Source organism: Grampus griseus (genome assembly GCF_964374135.1).
Source record: "Grampus griseus genome assembly, chromosome: 11".
NCBI classification, from domain to species: domain Eukaryota; kingdom Metazoa; phylum Chordata; class Mammalia; order Artiodactyla; family Delphinidae; genus Grampus; species Grampus griseus.
The window spans coordinates 84,742,913-84,762,288 of record NC_139005.1 but is presented as its reverse complement, the minus strand read 5'-3'; the positions used below and the strand labels follow the sequence as shown (position 1 = coordinate 84,762,288).

At 48.3% G+C, this 19,376-nt stretch overlaps 1 protein-coding gene across 1 annotated transcript in view; it reads right to left on the bottom strand.

Annotated features, from left to right (window-relative positions):
- Positions 1-19,376, bottom strand: part of STAB2 (stabilin 2) — a 158,314-nt gene that overhangs the window by 2,503 nt on the left and 136,435 nt on the right. Inside the window, exons 59-68 of the mRNA XM_082666494.1 lie at positions 17,898-18,091; positions 16,651-16,792; positions 12,745-12,878; positions 11,025-11,190; positions 10,773-10,879; positions 8,137-8,256; positions 7,209-7,349; positions 4,893-5,000; positions 3,832-3,960; positions 2,731-2,847 (exon numbers count right to left, since the gene is read on the bottom strand). Coding sequence (XP_082522620.1) covers positions 2,731-2,847; positions 3,832-3,960; positions 4,893-5,000; positions 7,209-7,349; positions 8,137-8,256; positions 10,773-10,879; positions 11,025-11,190; positions 12,745-12,878; positions 16,651-16,792; positions 17,898-18,091 — 1,358 coding nt within the window. The remainder of the gene's footprint in view (positions 1-2,730; positions 2,848-3,831; positions 3,961-4,892; positions 5,001-7,208; positions 7,350-8,136; positions 8,257-10,772; positions 10,880-11,024; positions 11,191-12,744; positions 12,879-16,650; positions 16,793-17,897; positions 18,092-19,376) is intronic.

The following is a 19,376-nucleotide window of genomic DNA, read 5'->3' as shown; positions in this document are numbered from 1 at the left end:
ACATCAGGCTCCCCAGCCTGGGGGTCTGGCAATGGGAGGAGGAGCCCCCAGAGAAACTGGCTTTGAAGCCCTGCAGGGTTTGATCGCAGGAATTCCACAGGACTGGGGGAAACCAACTTCACGCTTGGAGGGTGCACACAGGACCCAGGGGAAAAAGCCGTGACCTCATAGGAGCCTGGGCCAGACCTACCTTCTGGTATTGGAGGGTCTCCTGAGGAGGCGGGAGGCGGCTGTGGCTCACTGCGGGGACAAGATACTGGCGGTGGTAGTTCTAGGGAGTATTCATTGGTGGGAGCCCTCTTGGAGGCCGCCATTTTCTCAACCAAGACGTGACGCCACCCAACAGCCTGTAAGCTCAGCGCCTCTGGCCCGACAACCCAGAGGGTGGGGATACAGCCCCACCCATCAGCAGACAGCCTGCTTAAAGCCTTCCTGAGTGATAAACACACCCTCTGACATGGCCGCGGCCACCAGTGGGACAAGACCCAGCTCCACCCACCAGTAGGCAGGAACCAGTCCCTCCCACCAGGAAGCCTGCACAGCCTCACCCAGGGGGCAGACAGCAGAAGCAAGAAGAACTACAACCCTGCAGCCTGCGGAATGGAAACAGCAATCAATCACCCAAAGTAAGACAAAATGAGACAGCAGAGGAATATGTCCCAGATGAAGGAACAAGATAAAACCCCAGAAGAACAATTAAGTGGAGAGAGGCAATCTACCTGAAAAAGAATTCAGAATAATAATAGTAAAGATGATCCAAGACCTCAGAGAAAGAATGGCGGCACAGATTGAGAAGATACAAGAAATGTTTAACAAGGACCTAGAAGAACTAAAGAACAAACAGAGATAAACAATACAATAACTGCAATGAAATATACACTAGGAGGAATCAATAGCAGAATAACTGAGGCAGAAGAACGGATAAGTGACCTGGAAAACAGAATGGTGGAATTCACTGCTGCAGAACAAAAGAAAGAAAGAAAAATGAAAAGAAATGAGGACAATCTAAGAGACCTCTGGGACAACATTAAATGCACCAACATTTGCATTATGGGGTCCCAGAAGAAGAAGAGAGAGAGAAAGGACCTGAGAAAATATTGGAAGAGATAATAGCTGAAAAATTCCCTAACATGGGAAAGGAAACAGTCACCCAAGTCCAGGAAGTGCAGAGAGTTCCATACAGGATAAACCCAAGGAGGAACATGCCGAGACACATAGTAATCAAATTGACAAAAATTAAAGACCAAGAAAAACATATTAAAAGCAACAAATAACATACAAGGGAACTCCCATAAGGTTGACAGCTGATTTCTCAGCAGAAACTCTTCAGGCCAGAAGGGAGTGGCATGATATATATAAAGGGTTGAAAGGGAAGAACCTACAACCAAGATTACTCTACCCAGCGAGGGTCTCATTCAGATTCGATGGAGAAATCAAAAGCTTTACAGACAGGCAAAAGCTAAGAGTATTCAGCACCACCAGACCAGCTTTGCAACAAATGCTAAAGGAACTTCTCTAAATGGAAAAGAAAAGGCCACAACTAGAAACAAGAAAATTATGAATGGAAAAGCTCACCGGTAAAGGCAAACATACAGTAAAGGTAGGAAATCATCTGCATGCAAATATGATTATCAAAACCAGCAATTATGAGGAGAGGAGAGTGCAAATGCAGGATACGGGAAATGCATTTAAATTAAAAGACCAGCAACTGAAAACAATCTTGTTTATATATAGACTGCTGTATCAAAACCTCATGGTAACCACAAACCAAAAATCTACAATACACACACACACACACACACACACACACACACACACACACACACACGGATTTTTTGGAGGCTTCCTCACGTGGGTATGATTGATTATTAGCTGTTTCTAGCCCCTCTCTCCTCTTATAAGGGTGAAGGGTAGGGCTGAGAATTCCAACCTTCTAATCATGGCTTGTCTTTCTGGTGACCAGCCCCCATCCAGGAGCCCACCCAGAAGATCGTCATCACAACAGAAGATGCCCCTAGTGTTCTTATCACTTCGGAAATTACAAGGGTTTATGAGCTCTGGGGCAGAGACCAATATACATTTTCTCTTATCTCCCTCCTAGCTTCTCAGTCCAGACCCGGTAATAAATTACAGGCAGGGCGGTATCTTCCACATTCAGCGTGAATGGGGTGCCCTGCCATGGGGTTAACGTCGGTGGAGGTTCCGTCTAAGCTCAGGCGTCACTAACTCTAGAAACAAGTGGTCCTTTCCTGGAAGACCAGAGCAGAATATGCTCCCCGAGATATAAAAGACCTTATCAAAGAAGCGTAGTTCCTAAAGCAAGCCGCAGCTCTGACAACAGGCAAGAGTCCTGGGCAACATTGTAAATGTTGAAGCAGTTTATGTCTTAACTTTGCGCCTGCTGCCTCGTCAATGTTTGTGGCAGAATTTGGCCCAGGATTTCTTCTCCTTGTGACCTCTCACCTGGTCACGAGGTAGGGGTTGGGCAACCCCTAGTTCTCCCCTGCCTCTAACTGTTGGACGCCCCTGCCGACCACCCACGAGAGCTTAGAATGCTACACAACTACACGGCTTCGCCCAGCTCACAACACTCGATTTTAGGCTTGTTGCCGGGAGACACGTTCTAGTAGTGAGATTTCTTGGTGCAGAGCTTTCCACTGAGATGTGCTGAAAGACATCGTTCCCCTGCCCCCCAGCTGAACCTGTTCCTAGATAAAAACACACACTCACCATGAAGGGGTCGTAGGAAGGTTCTGGGGTTGCTGAGGCTGTGTTCTCGTACATGGGGTTCGAGATATTCTCGGGCTGCTGCTTGCCGAGAGCTGCCACGTCGATATCCTCTTCCGACTGCTCGGAAAGACAAGCACAGGGCTGAGCACCACCGAGTCCCCGAGGCAGGAGTGTCTCTTCAAAATTGGGGGGTAAAGCAAGCCACCCCCCGCCCACCTCCGGGAGCTTTTTCCTTTTCCTTTTATTGAGATCTGACTTACATATAATATCATGCACCAATCTTAAATGTTCAGTTCAATGACTTCTTAATACGTCCCCCCAGGTATGACCACCACCCAAGTCAGCATATAGGGCATCTCCAGCCCCCCCCAGGAGGTATCCTCATGCCCCTCGCCCGCCAATATCCGGTCCCACCCAGGGTAACTGCTATTCTGACTCCTGTCACCTGGAGTGGTTTTGCCTGTCCTTGAACTTAGCATAAAAGGAGTCATACAGCACGTGCACTTTTGCTAGATGTGATGTTTTATAAATCATGTATATGGTGCTGATAAATACACAGGCTGTCTGCCAGAAGGAAGTGACCTGCTGCCTGGGGGCTGCTGGTAACCCTGGTCCCCAGTGTCTCCCCAGGGTCACCCCACCATCAGCCGAGACCCGCTGACCTGGATGTGGGCTCAACAGTTCAAAGAGGGCCAATGCGTTTCCCTGGCTGTGGCGTGAGGCCTCTGGCTGTGTAGGTCCCTACCCTGTCCCCACCCTCAGAGTCAGCCTCGAAGCTCAGATCAATCCCGGTGGGTGCCTGTCTTGTGAATCCTCCAAGGTGAGTGGCCTCCTGGGCCCCTGGTGAATTTGCCTCCAAGCCAGACCCCTGGCACGAAGGGCCATTGGCAGCGCATCACCCTCCTCCGTGTCCTGTCTCGGTCAGGGAGCGGGCCTTGGAGCTGCCACTGCTGCTCTCTTAGGGGCAGAGGCCCCACCCAGGAGACGGGGAGTGTGTGCCAGGCGCCCAGCTGCCGGTGAGCTCTCTGAAGCAGCCCAGAGCCAGGGGCTGGGTTTCAGAGAGGACCCCCGTGCCCATGTTCCCGTTTTTCTCCGTCTTACCTCAAAATGCTGAAAGCCAATTGTTCTCCGGTTTAATCGAAAGTAAGAATATGCAGCCAGAGCGATGGCTCCAATGACCAGGATGATGGCAAAGAACATCCCCGTTCCCAAGCCAGCGTGGCTTGAAGTCTGAACACAGAAAGGGGAGCGGTTGTTACTCAAAACTGTGACTTCCCCAAAGAGGTGTGCTTTCTGGAGCCTACCCCATTCTGGCTGGCCTGAGGCATCTTGGTACCAGTCGGGATAAAAATAACGATAAAATTGTTAACATGTATCTAGCCCTTACTATTTCCAGGGTCTGTTCTAAGCCCCCTTACACAAAATAATCCATTTAAATGTATAATAACACAAAGAGATAAGAACAATTTTTATTGTTTCCGCTTTCATACGGGAGAATGGAGACACAGCGGGTAAGCACTTGCCCAATATCACACAGCCTGTGAGTGGTAGAGGTGGGCTTTGGAAGCCAGCCTGGCTTTGGAACTTATGTGCTTAACCACTAGGCTGTGGAACTTCCCAGCAGCCAGCTGTGCTCGCCCCTCCCTCATACTTTTAGAACAAAGTTAGAATACTAACATCACCACCACCAACCAACCACAGCCGACCAACTCTTATTTAGCATGTACTATGTGCCAGGGACTGTCTTCATTATTTTATATTAACTCGCCCTCCCAAGAACCCAGGGAGGAAGGCATTACGACCTCGATTTTGCAGATAAGAAAAATGGGGCTCAGTGATGTTCTGGGACTTGTCTAAGGTCACACGGTTACGAAGTGGAGATGCTCAGGATTTTCACTCCCTTTCCAGTGGTTTCTCCATTGGCCCATCCTGCCCTTTTCATTCAGCAGATATTGATGGTGACAGGTGTTATGTTGCTAACACACTGCGGGGGGGGGGGGGATGCAACAGGGCCGGCATCCCTGAGGCCAGCTGCCGTGGATGGGGGAGGCGCCTCCAGTATCCGGAGGAGGGGTGGACAGGGCTTCCGGGAGTAGTTTGCTTCTTGGGGAGTGGACATTGGGATTCCCCCTGGCCCCTCACCAGGAACCCTGGATACTCACCACTGGGGTGGGAGGTGCTTTTAAAGGCCTGGAAATGACATGAATAATCCCATTGGAGGCAAAGATGTCCCACTGCAGAATGGCTCTTCCATCAACGAACCTGGTCTCCTAGGGGAGATGAGAAGAGGCTGGTGGAGATCTCTGACCACCTGACTCTTACTCTCCATGTGGGCAGCCCTTTCATGGAGGAAAGTTGTCCAGTTTTCCCTGAGGTCGTGGCACCTGGGCTTCAGGCCAGTCCTCACTGACAGGTAGCTTAGGACTTGCGCTCACCCTCTGGACAGCCCAAAACACATTAGTAGCTCTTGTGCCAATAAGCTGATCTAAGAGCTGCAGAGACCCCAGGAGGTCATTCTGTCCAGCCCACTCGTTTAACAGATGAGAGTTCAGAAGGAAAATGGTATGTCCAAGATCACCCAGGTCGTAGGTGGCAAATCCCATGCCTCTGGATTCCAGATCCACTGCTGTGAACATCACACCACACTGTTAGAAAGGGATTTTAAGTGATCTAATTCCTTGCTAATCAAAGTGTGCTCCACTGGCTTGTGGCGTGGACAGTCACCTGAGAGTGCTTAGAAGTGCAGAACCTGAGGCCTCACAACCCACCCACTGAATCACAACATGCATTTGCACAAACCTGTAGGTGATTAAAATGCATAGTAAAGTTTGAGAAGCACTGGTCTAAACTACTGATCGTCGGTAATAAAGATCATTTATTAGGTAAAAATTAAAAGTAATTCATTTAGCCCTTGCTACATGTCAGACACTATTATCACACGTCGGAAGACTTGAATCACTGAATCTCCATAAAAGCCTATGATCTGACAAAACTGCAATGAGGTATCACCTCACACCAGTCAGAATGGCCGTCATCAGAAAGTCTACAAATAATAATTGCTGGAGAGGGTCTATCCAGCAATCCCACTCCTGGGCGTATATCTGGAGAAAACCATAATTCGAAAAGATACACGCACCCCAATGTTCATAGCAGCACTATTTACAATAGCCAAGACATGGAAGCAACCTAAATTTCCATTGACAGATGAATGGATAAAGAAGATGTGGTACATATATACAATGGAATATTACTCATCCATAGAAAAATGAAATAATGCCATTTGCAGCAACATGGATGGACCTAGAGATTATCACACTAAGTCAGGCAGAAAGACAAATTTTATCATATGTATCACTTATATGTGGAATCTAAAAAAATGATACAAACAAATTTATTTACAGAACAGAAACAGACTCACAGACAAAAAACAAACATGGTTAACGCAGGGGAAAGGTAGGGAGGAGGGATATATTAGGAGTATAGGATTAACAGATATACTCTACTATATATAAAATAGATAATTAACAAGGACCTACTATATAGCACAGGGAACTATAGTCAATATTTTGTAATAACCTATATGGGAAAAGAATCTGAAAAAGTATATATATAATTGAATATATATATAACTGAATCATTTTGCTGTACTCCTAAAACTAACACAACATTGTAAATCAACTATACTTCGATTAAAAAATATATTTTTAAAAAAGCCTATGATTTGAACATCATGGTTGTCATGGTCACATTACCACCACCACTATCACTACTTCTAATATCACTACCACCACTATCATCCCCACCGTCATCCATCATCATCATCAGAATAATCATCACCACCACCATCATCAACATCAACACACCACCATCATTAACATCACCATTATCAAAATAATATCGCTATTATTACCATCATAATTATCATCATTACCAACATCATTAACACCACCATTATCAAAATATCACTATCACCACCATCATAATCATCATCACCGTTACCACCACCACCATCATCATCAACATCATTAACACATCACCAACATCCCTGCTTTTCAGATGAGGAAATTGGGACACTTAGAAGTGAGATAACTTGTCTAAGTTCCTAGAGCTAGTGAGTGGCAGAACTGGTTTTCATACGAGGGTCATTTGACTTGAAGGCTCACATGTTAACACCTAGGATAGGCTGGCAATCTGACAGAAATAAGGGCAGAGAATCAGACTGCTTTAAAATGGTTTCATTTAAAGCTGGTTCACCAGCTTCTGGGGCTGGCGGTCACCAAAGGCTTATTTCCCAAAGGGTAGGGGCTGCCTGACAGGCAGTGTGGTGTGTCCTGGTGCGCAGCTAGTACCGCTAACTGCAGCTTTGGAGTTTACTTTCACATTATAAGAGTTGCCATCTATCAAGCACCTACTCTCTGCTAGGAGCTTGGCATATATTATCCCCACTTCCCCCTATAAGCCCAGAAGACTTTTCATACCAGTTGGCGCTGGTCCTGGCTGGAGGTGATGAGCAGCTGGCTTCCCAGCCTAGTGTGCAGGACGGTACCGTTGACAAGGTCATTGTAAAAAAAGATGCTGACATTGGCGAGATGGTGCTCGATGTCCCGCCCAGACAGAGTCTGAGAGCAAAGAAGAGACACGAAAACGGTCTTTAAAGGCCAAGCAATATTTTCTCCTTTTAATGACGAGGATGACCCAGGGAAAAAAAATCACTTCGCAAAGCCTTGGTTTTTCTGCCTCCACTTTGAAAGTCATTTTTATGGACAAAGCAGAGCTTCCCAGTGGTGTCCTGGGAGGAATGGGTCTTGAGTGGGTAACAAGTGAGCAGAGCTATTGCTTCTCTCAGCCCTCAGTGGGGTCTGGGCTGTCAGAGCCCGTGGGTGGGCTGAATAAACACTGCCAGTTCCTCTGTGTGCCGTGACATGAAAAAGGTTGATGTAGTAGATCAGTTGCCCCCATGGCCCTGGTTCTTCACCCCTCCCCGTATCCCTGCTCTTTACCACATCATCTGAGGGCCTCCCACTCTGACTTTGGGCTCAGCCACATGACCTGTTGGGCCAGTGGCATATTAGCAAATGTGACCAGACGGGGGCTTAGAAAGCACCGGCAGGACTGGGCTTGCTCTCACCACAAGCCCGGGCTAGCCTGCTGGAGGACGAGAGCCCTGCGGAGCACAGCCCCAGACAAGCCAGCCTAGGTAACCTGACGGCCAGCCCGGCTTAGACACACGAGCACGCCTGGCCTGGCCCGGAAGAACTGCCAGCCGGTCTACAGCTGTTGGAGCTACATAAATGTGAAGCCACTGCGTTCTGGGGTCGTTTGTAGCCTTGCGCTATGGCGGTGATAGGCCGCTGATACTGTCTAGAAGCGCTAGCCCAAAGCACAGACGTCAGGAGCCCAACTCACCTCATTTTCCCCCAGCCCGCTGTTCTGTGGCACAAAGAGCGTGCTTCGGATCGACAGGTCAGTCAGGTGTTTCAGAAACGCCCGGCCTCTGGCTGAGCTGTTGGAATAGGCCAGCACCTCCTGGGGAGAGGAAGGAGGTGGTCAGACGGGTCAGCCTGGTGTGCAGGGACCGGGGTGGCTGGAGAGGGTAGCATCACCCCTCTGGGAATATTCCTGCTGGTCGTCCCAACTCAGGCTGCCACTCGTCCGCTCTTCTGTCTGACTGCCCCTTGAGAAGACTGTAGGAGGATATTTCCTTTCCTCAATAAATCCTATGGTCCCAAGTCACGGCCAGATCACAGGCCATTCTCAACACGACAGCCCGTGTGGTGTTTGAAACATTAAGTGAAGTCTTGAGTCTCCTTTTGTCAAAACCCTGCAAGGGCCCCCACTTCTCCCAGAGGAAAAGCCAAAGTCCTTACAGTGGCCCGTGAGGCCCAAACCATCTGGACTGTTGCTCCTCTGACCCCGTGCCCGGCTGTCCTCTCGCTCACTCTGTTCCAGCCACGCTGGCCTCCCTGACGTTCCTCAAGCTTGCCCAGCACTCTCCTGCCTTTCATCCTTTGCCTGGTTGTTTCTTCTGTCTGGAAGATTCTTCCTCCAAATCTGCACGGTTAACTTCCTCTCTTCTGTTCACACTTTACTCACGTGTCACCTTCTCACTAAGGCCTTTCCTCATCACTCTATGCAAAATGGGAACCCTGGGCTTCCCTGGTGGCGCAGTGGTTGAGAGTCCGCCTACCGATGCAGGGGACATGGGTTCGTGCCCCTGTCCGGGAAGATCCCACGTGCTGCTGAGCGGCTGCGCCCGTGAGCCATGGCCGCTGAGCCTGCGCGTCCGGAGCCTGTGCTCCACAACGGGAGAGGCCACAGTGGTGAGAGGCCCGTGTAACGCAAAAAAAAAAAAAAAAAATGGGAACCGTGTGGTTCCCCTTACCCTCCCCACCCCACCCCCCATAGCCTAGATCATCTTCTAGCTTTCAATACTATTTATTTATTTATTCTGTTTATTGTTTGTCTATTTTGTTCACTGATATATCTGAAGCACTTTGTAAGTACTCAATAAATACTCACTGAACAGATTTTAAAAAGTCACACTACCCAGTTCAGCTTTGTCATTGTGCAGAGAGTACCGCTGACACCCAGAGAAGATAATTTGCTGAAGGGCACGTAGCCAGTGAGTTTTGTTCTACACCGTCTTTTCTCTGAGATGCTGTCACAAGCCAAGCTCCCATGCAGCACAAGTATTGGTTTGGGTGTTTACCTTTAGAGTATTTACGGTAACGCTGAATTTTTAGACGAGTTAGGTGGATACCTTTGGTCTGTGGAAAAAGGCTCGCCATTGTGGGGTCCTTGGTTTAGCTTCTGCCCTGCTCCTACAAGCCCTATACTTATGCTCAGTCCCCTCTCCTTGGCTATGTCCTTGACCTTGCTAAGCCTCAGTTTCTTTATCTGCAAAATGGGAATAACAGCAGAAGTGACTTCATAAGGTTGCATAAGGATTTATTCCTTCTAGCAAGTATTTATTGAGCACCTACTATATGCCAGCCACAAGGCAGAGAAAATCCTTTCCCTTATGGAGCTTATGTTCTATGAACCAAGTGAAAAGGGCCCTGAAAGGGCTCAGTACAATGCCCCGTGCGAAGGAAGTGCGTAAGAAATTTTAGCTATTGTTATTAAAATTATTAGCTCAGTTCTTTCATCAGTCAACACCAATTCCTTCTCTAACAGGGGCTTTCTCTTCATTGGACGTGACTTGTAGAATATTAAAGTGACTTTAAGTGCAGTGCAGGAATTCCCTGGTGGTCCAGTGGTTAGGACTCTGCGCTTTCACTGCCGAGGGTGTGGGTTCGATCCCTGGTTGGGGTAGTAAGATCCCGCAAGCCGCATGGTGCAGCCGAAAAGAAAAAAAAAAAAAGTGCAGTGCAAAATGCAAGCTGACCCCGTGTGGAGAATTTGGCTCACTGGGTGACCACCAGGTAGACTTAGCTAACTGTGCCCTACCCTGTCCACAAAGATAAAAGAGCATCTTACTCCTCCAGGGCCGACTCTGAAGCTGCTGTAGTTGCACACAGAGATAAGAATACCAGCTGATACCAGTATAGCATTTTGCATCTGCTGGCCACAGGGCTAAGCACTTTATAAATATTAGGTCATCTATTTATCACAGTGCCCCTATGAGACTGGTGCTATCATCATCTCCATTTTACAAATGAGCAAACTGAGGCTCAGAAGGGAGAGTAACTCATGTAAGGTGATGCACCAAGTGGCAAACCTAAGCTTCAGACTCAGGCAGTGAGGCTCAGTGCCCACGCCCTTTCGAGACTTTTTTTTTTTTTTTTTTGGCTGCGCCACACGTCATGTGGGATGTTAGTTCCCTGACTAGGGATTGAACCCGCGGCCCCTGCATTGGAAGCGTGGGGTCTTAACTACTGGACCGCCAGGAAGTCCCTTTTTTTTTTTTTTTGGTCAGTGTCCATGCTCTTAACTATGACTGTGAACCTCTGTCTTCTTTGAAGGACTCCCCTCTCTAATACCTGCTTTGAGGCGACCCCTCCACCCCGAGGCGAAAGCAAACAGACATGGCACATACATACCGTCAGGAAGTTTGTGAGCGAGGGGAAGGACATCAGGACCTGCAACAGATTTCCACTGCACGAGAAGCCATCTCCCACGTAGCCTGCCTTGCAGGTGCAGTTCACATCTGGAAGGCAGGAGCACACGGGGGCCCGCCCCAGTGAGGCAGGGGCCTGGGCTGCCCCATCTCACCCTGGGAGGTCGGCTGGCCAGGCTGAGGACTGCTCAGCAGCTGCGTGGCCTGGAATCTAAAGGGGCGTGTGGGCCGTTACCTTTCATCCGGTAGCAGAAGACATCCCACATTTCACTCTTGTTGTTTCTTGTTCCGTAGTCCACTATCCCAATGATACCAGAGCCACAGTTCTGGGAGGAGTAGGATGTGGGGTAGGCTACTCGCCCACTGTCCAGCCAGCCTGCTGAGCAGAGGTGGTACTTGGCCTGTAGGGACACAGATGTGGCCATGGGTCAGCTGTGATTTCATATTTGTTGTGGAGTTCTTTGGGTAACGTCTGACTCCCCCATCAGACTGAAAACTCCATGGAGTTTGGAATTATGGCTCATTTTGCCTATTGTACCCCGTGCCTGGAACATAGTAGGTGTTCATTAAATTTTTGTTGATTGAGCCATTGGATGGATGAAAGTGGTGCCTTCTCTTTCCTGTAGGTGCCCGGGTCCTTCACACTCATTTTTCTTCCCTCTGCTCTCGAGAAAGGATTTGCAATCAGCTATTTTTTCCCTGGGTGCAAATTCTTCTGCTTATGGGTTGATAGAACTGTAACCGATCATCAGTCATCATCCTCACCATCACCATTCACTGTAACACTTATTGAGAGCTTATTCTGGGCCAGGTTCTGTTGCAAGGGCTTTTCATGTGTCAGCACCTTTAACACTTATATCAACCCTTTGAGATAGAAACTTAAAAAAAACCTCTATCATATAATTGAGAAAATAGAGGCAAAAAGGGTTAAGTAACTTGCTCAAAGTCATACAGCCAGCGAGTAGCGGAGTTGAGATTCACACCCATGCAGTCTACTCCAGAGCTCTTAATCTTAAAAACTGAGTTCCTACTGTGTGCCAGTCACTGTACCATATTACCTTTAGTCCTTATACAAACATGCCCGGTGGGACAGAGGTTTCAATGGCTTGATCAAGGCCATACAACCAGCAAGCAGGAGAAACAAGAAATTCTGACCCTCCAAGATGCTGGGTCCTGGCATCAAAGGCTTTGCTCCTTGGTAAAGAAACGTCAGGTCTGAGGATCTGGTAGTGATGGAGGTTGGAGGGCAGTAACATCATCCTGATGGACAGTGGTCTCCTCTACTCCCAGTGAGCAGTCACTAGCAGGTCACTCAAAGTCGCTGACGTTTCCTAATTGGCTTCTGGTTTTAGAGGCTAAGAGAGTAGCCCTGACCAGAGCTCCATTTCCTCCCTGGCTGTGGCTGAGAGCTGGAGCACTGCCCATGTCCTCCTTTCACAGCCCCTCCAGACAAAGAGAGCCCCAGCTATTCCAGAAAACTCAGCTGCTTTGTGGGTTCAGGGAGACCCTAGGCTTGTGGTTAACTGATCTCTTTCTGGTTTCCATCTATGAGGTACACACTCCCAGTCTGTGCCTCTGCCTTGGTGGTTGAATGTCATGATCGAGAGCAGACTTTTGGAGTCAGGGGTACATGGAATGCTGGACCTGCCCCTTCTTGGCTGGGTGACATTGGACACATTACCTTTCAGAGCCTCAGTTGCCCTCTCTGTAAAAAGATAGGAATACCTACCTGCAGGGATGTTGTCAGAATGGACAGTAATGTCAGGGAAGCACCCCACACTGTGCCTGACACACGGTAGACTCCCGGTGGACATGACGAATCGTTATTGCTCCAGGAGCTCCCTGAACTCCCCGCTCCAGGAAGGCAACAGCCTGAGTCTCCCCTGTGTCCAGAGGAAGCTGCATCTCCTCCCCTGAAGACCCTGCCTGCACAGTGCCCGCCAACTGGGCCCCACCTTCTGGGCGTAGGACAGCTGGTTGTAGGTTGCCATGGTTGCAGCTTCCTTGGTACAGGCCTCTCTGGCTTTGTCAAAGGTCAGCTTGTACTGGCCCAGCGGGGAGCGTAGATGGAACACTCCAGCGGTGGTATCTAGAAGGGGGAGGAGAGGAATCGTCCAGGCCAGCTCCCCTGGCTGGCAGTGCTTTCATCAGAGGTTTTCAAAGTGGAAGGCTGACCGTATCCCAGGGTTTCTTGGGATGCCACTCCCCTTTGAGATGTCATTTAAAATACTTATTTCTTTTCTAACTATGAAAGTAGCACGTGTCTGGTAGAAATCTGGGCCGTACGGAAAAGAAAAGAGGGGAACAAAAATCACCTACAGTCCCGCTCTCTGGAAATAATCACTACTCCATGGCTAACATTCTGATGTACTTCCGTACAGAATTTTTATTTTTGTAACTTTTAATTTTGATGTAATTTCACCCTTCCAGTCTTTTTCCCTGTCCGTTTACATGACATATATACCACAAGTGTGGCAGTATGCTGCATATTTAGTTTTTAGAAATCTTTCTTATAACGTGAAATCACGATTATTTCCCAATATTATAAATTTTCTCTGGCAACATAATTTCCCCTTGACACTTTTAGTTGAACACTTTTTGTGAACTTCACAGCCATGAAAAAAAAATACATAAAAATGAATTTCTGCCAAGGACCCCATGTGTTTTCTGATTGCCACTATGCCTTTACAAAAGCTTTCTAGCCATTTTCCCCCTAAGATACTAGAAGATTTTAATCCTTTTTAAATAGTTGGTATCTTTTTTTTAACCAGTTAATGCAGAGACCAATGCATGTGACTTCAAGAAACAAGTCAAATTTTTATATTGTCAAGTTCTTTATCAAATGCCACTAAAACGGTACTTTCTACCCCCAAAAGAGCGAAGTTTAAGATTTTTTTTCTTTCTTTCTTTTTTTTTTTTGGCTGCCCGGCTTGCAGGATCTTAGTTCCCTGACCAGGGATCGAACCTGTGCCCCCTGCAGGGGTCCTAACCACTGGACCACCAGGGAATTCCCAAGATTTTCTTCTTTGACCGCAGACAATAGTATATTCATCCACAGGCCATGTAATCTTGTCAGCCACACCTGAAATATAAACACTTACCAATATAACAGCTTGGGGAAGGACGGAAAGGTGTTTAGCCTTGTCTCCTTCCCAAGTCAACACGATTCTTTTTTTAAAATTAATTATTTTTTGGCTGCGCTGGGTCTTTGTTGCTGTGCACAGGCTTTCTCTAGTTGCAGCGAGCGGGGGCTGCTCTTCGCTGCAGTGCGCAGGCTTCCCTTGTTGCGGAACACGGGCCCTAGGCATGCGGACTTCAGTAGTTGCAGCACGTGGGCTCAGTAGTTGCAGCACATGGGCTCAGTAGCTGCAGCGTGCGGGCTCTAGGGTGTGTGGGCTTCAGTAGTTGTGGTGCGCGGGCTCAGTAGTTGTGGCTCGCGGGCTGTAGAGCACAGGCTCAGTAGTTGGGGCACATGGGTTTAGTGGCTACGCGGCATGTGGGATCTTCCCGGACCAGGGCTCGAACCCGTGTCCCCTGCACTGGCAGGCGGATTCTTAACCACTGCGCCACCAGGGAAGTTCCCACAATTCTTAATAGTGCCCTTGAGTGGATATAGCAGTATATTTGATCATCCTTTACTGTTAGATATTTGTTATTTCTAATTTTTTGTGATGTTAGGTAATGCTGGGATGGTATGTTTCCCGTTATTCAATTCTTAGATTATTTCAATAGGATGTGTCCCTTGAATGTCATGAGGCTCTCTGCACACACTGCCGAATTGGATGCCACAGAGGCTGTGTGAGTTTGCCCTCCTCGGAACTGTGTGAGAGTAGGCACTTCCTCCTGAGTGTGGGATGCCGCCGTAGCCTGCCCACCGGGACAGCTGAGGCATCCCAATGCCATCTCGTCGTCTTAAGGGTAACCACTCAGCCACAACAGAAGGTGGGTCCAGTGTGACGCTCAGTCACTTAATATCACTACCATCACTGTCTCAGTATTCATAAAAAGTAGAAGAGAAAACCCCCCTGGAGAAGATGGGCGATGTTCCACGAACTGAATAGATTCAGTGAGTTGTGGGAACAGGCAGGACTGGCTGAATGAATCGCGCCCTAAAGAAAAAAGCCAAGCACCTCTTGACTCCACACTCCTCCTGGCAAATGACTCATGAATCAACGTCCCTGGTCCCAACTGCTCATTCTTGACCCCATCCTAAATAACAACCGCCTACAGAATCTCCCTGCTTTGAAGTCCCACCATCACCTTGAAATAGAACTTGGAAGATCCATCATCACCTTGAACATAGACTGTCCCCAGCAAAGCTTTCAAAATTCTTGGGCCCCCCACTCCCAGACTGCTTTAACACCACCACTGGGTTGGTCTCTCGAGATGGAAACCTTACATTATGGTTGACCCTTTCCTTTTCTTCACTCTCCATGTCCACGGTGTGCCCTTTTCTCCCTCATCTTACTCCTCTTCCCCGCAGAGATCCTGTTACCTTGGGGTCATAGCCTTGATACTATGCTGTCCCTCCCACCATCGCCTCGTCCTTCTCAGCTGACCCCTGATAACTGCTGTCCCTGAGTCCTCCCAGCAGAAAGTCTTGCCAGCTCTTCTGTGCATAGCTCAACTCCAGCATCTTTCAAGCGTCTACTGTAGCCCCAGGCCTCTATTCAGCTCCCTGGGATTCCCTCTCTCATCCCACCCAGAGATCCTTCCCTTCTCTATTCTTTTTTAAAAAAAATTTACTGCGGTAAAATACACATAACATAAAATTCGCCTCTTGACCACTTTAAGTGTACAATTCCGTGGCATTAAGTACATTTACATGTGCAATCATGACCACTATCCATTTCTAGAATGTTTCCATCATCCCAAACAGAAACTTTGTACCCATTAAAGAATGAGCCCCTCTCCCCACCCTTCAGTAACCTCTATCCTTCCTTCTGTCTCTCTGAATTTGCCTATTATAGGTACCTTCTGTCTGTGGAAGAGTACAATGTTTGTCCTTTTGTGTCTGGCTTATTTCATGGCGCATGTTTTCAAGGTTCATGGACGCTGTAGCATGTACAGAATTTCATTCCTTTTATAGGGTGAGTAATGTCCCACTGTATACTGCATTTTATCTATCCGTCCATAGGTTGAACATTTCAGTTGTTTCTGCCTTTTGGCTGTTGTGAATAATGCTGCTGTGAACGTGGGTGTACAAATATCTGCTTGAGTCCCTGCTTCCAATTTTTCTCTAACCAGCTTGCTCTCTCCCTTCAGTTGCACCATCAGCATGAGATAAATCGCTATCTTCTGTCTTATTACCTTTCTTCCCCCGGTCTTATTGATTAAAAAATGTCCTCAACTCCATTGGGAATCTCCTTGCAAGAAGAGACAGTGTCATATATTTGTCGTATCTCCTGTGTATTTCTCCTGCTTATATTTCCTCCACTTCATCCCCAAAATGGACTTGAGGTGTCTTAGGACTTGATGCGTGATAGGGACTGAATGTCTGTGTCCCCCACAAATTTGTATGTTGAAATCCGAACCCTCGATGTGCTTGATGTCAGCCTCCGCTGGGTCCTGGGCAATGCATGGGCTGTTTGGTCCCAGTTTGTTTTTTAAGATTTTTTTTTCCTGATGTGGACCACTTTTGAAGTCTTTATTGGATTTGTTACAACATTTCTTCTGCTTTACGTTTTGCTTTTTTGGCCTTGAGGCATGTGGGATCCTAGCTCCCCTACCAGGGATCGAACTCACCCCCCTGCACTGGAAGGCGAAGTCCCAACCACTGCACCACTAGGGAAGTCCCTGACCCTTTGCTCTTGCAGAGGTCCCTTCCCCATGCCTGAGGCCAGGTGCTTCGGGCCACTGACCTTGGAAGTGGAGGTCAGCACAGTCAGCGTCGGCGTGGCACTGCCCATTGTCCTGCAGGCAGCGGTCGATGGGCAGCTGCTCCAGTTCACAGTCCAGCCCGTCTCCCACGTAATGACGTTTACATTCACACTTGTGCTTGCCCTGGGAGGGAAGAGTGGGAAAGATGAAAAAGGCCCTTCTCTGGGCCCCCAGAACCCCATGTGCTCCGCGGGCCACCATCCAGCACAGGAGGTGCTCAGAAGGGTAAGAAACATGCCTGTCCGGTCCGGTGGGGACTGAGTTACTGCTCCGTCTTGCTTTTGCACAGGCTCAGGATGGAATGTCCTCCTTTACATCTCAGCTCAGATGTCGCTTCCCTGACTCCCGGTCCCTTTTTATCACACTGGCCTGATTTTTGTTCCTCCTGACTCTTGGCCCTCTCTGAAGGTATCTTGTACACTCATTTCTGTACTGAAGATGCCCCCTCCCCCTACTCGTGTATAAGCTTTTGATCGCTACATCCTTGGCAGCTACAACAGCACAAAGTAGGTGCTTGATGACCGTTTGTTGAGTCAATGAATGATCCCATTTAACGTCCACAACAATCCTGTGAGGTTCGCAGTATTATGAGGCCCACTTTGTGAATGAGGAAACTGAGGTTCAGAGAGGTTAAGCAGCCAGCCCCAGACCACACAGCGTGTCAGGCCAGGAACAAAGACTCAAAGGCTGCCTGACTCTGAGTTCATGTTTATAACTATAATATAATTGACATCATCTCCCACCATCTTTCCTTCCCACCAGAGAAATGGGGCAACAGGGCACTGATTCCATTCTAGAAAGACCTGAGTGAGTGCCCAAACTGCACTTTTCCTGCCACCTCTTACCACCTTTTTCGGTTTTAATTAATTTTTATTTGGAATAATTTTAGATTTAGAGAAAAGTTGCAGAGAGAGAGTCTCCTTATATCCTCCACTCAGTTTCTCCTAACGTTAACATCTTCCAAAACCATAGTTCATTGTCAAAACTAAAAAGTTAGTGTTGGTGTATTATGATTAACTAAACAACAGACTTCATGTGGACTTCACCAGCCTTTCCAGTAAAGGTCCTTTTTCTACCCCTTCGTATTTAGCCCGCCGACTTAACAAGAAATAGACTCACGTGGGAAGAAGGCTTAGGAAGAGGCCAACGGTAACCCGAGTAGAGAAGCAAGGCTGAGCGAGGCACGAGGGCTCCCCACCCCCAATTTCCCCGGGGAGATGAGACTCACCGGGCCGGTCATCTGGCACGTGGCATGCTCATGACATCCGCCATTGAGGCCGTCCGCACAGGGGTCTATCTCCGTGCAGCTGTGGCCATCTCCCTGGTAGCCCTTCTGACAGCTGCAGGAGACCTTCGTGCCCTTCTGGGAGCACTTGGCGACCTTTGCACACCCCCCGTTGTACTGTTTGCAGAAATCCACAACTGCAAGAGCAGAGGACAAGGGCTCAATGAACCACGCTCTGTGTAACACAGGCTTCAGATGGAGGTGTGGGTCACCCCAGGACCAGTGGCGCTGGGCGAGACAACGGGCTCCAACATTGCAGTGCCTTCTCTCCCTGTGCCTGGTGGCCTCTGTGCTGCATTTGCCAACACTAGTGTCCTGTGGCGAACACCCTCATAGACCAGGCCTGGTGACATCTGTCTACCTCTGCTCTTTTTTTTAATCACATACTTTACTTTGGTAGTAGTTTTCTAATGAGTTTGGCTTTTTAGTGTTAGGACATAGTCGCGTGCGCACGCGCGCGTGTGTGTGTAGGGTTAGTGCACTAGTGAGCACCTTGTGACATAGACATTGTTACCCCCATTCTGCAGATTAACAAATGGAAACTCAGAGCTTAACTGACCTGACAAAGGCAAACCAGCTACAACGTGGAGGGGCTGGGATTTAAAGCCAGGTTGGTTTGACTCCAAAGCCTGCACTTTCCCCACTGTTTTGTGTGCCCCTTAACCTTTGTTTTCTTGATCCCCCAAATTTCAACCTAATAGTAGATTAGCTCCAGCCTCAGGAGTAGCTGGAAAGCGCTCCGATTTCTCTCGTCTGACTTTTTGGCTAGAGTGGTGGCAGCCACTTGAGACCCTGAGAGCATGAACATGAGGACAAAAGGCCTCGGCCTAAGGCTGGCAGAGCAGAAAGACAGAACCTGGGTCTTTGCTGCCACTGCTGTTGCTGAGCTACTTCTAGACTGCCTCGTAGCAGATCACAGAACAACAGGTATAGCAAGATCTCAGTTCTGTAAAGAAAGTATATATCTCTATATGAAGATCTACTCATGAGAGCAGTTAGAAAGTATGCGTGCCCAGGACTAGTAGCTTCCCCCCAGTACCTATTGTCTTCTTTTTCTATAGTAGTAGATTTTCAGCTGGGCTTCATGGTTGTCCAACTGAAGACTACATTTCCCAGGCTGCCCTGTCCTAGGTGTGACAGATGATGAGGTTCCAGCCACTGGGGTGGAAGCAGACAGGATTTTAGCCTCTTCTAGGTGTGTCCTTAAAGGGAGGAGGTTTGCCTCCTCTCTCTCCCTCTCTATCCTGCTGCCTGGGATGTGCTTTGGTAGTGACCATCTTGGGCCAGGCAAGTGAACGATGGCAGAGCAACAAGATAGAAGGAGTCTGGGCCCCCAGGTGACCTTTCAGAGTGAAACCCCATGTTAGCCCTGGATGCCTCCATGCAAACTGCTATAAGAGATAAAAATAAACATTTAAACAT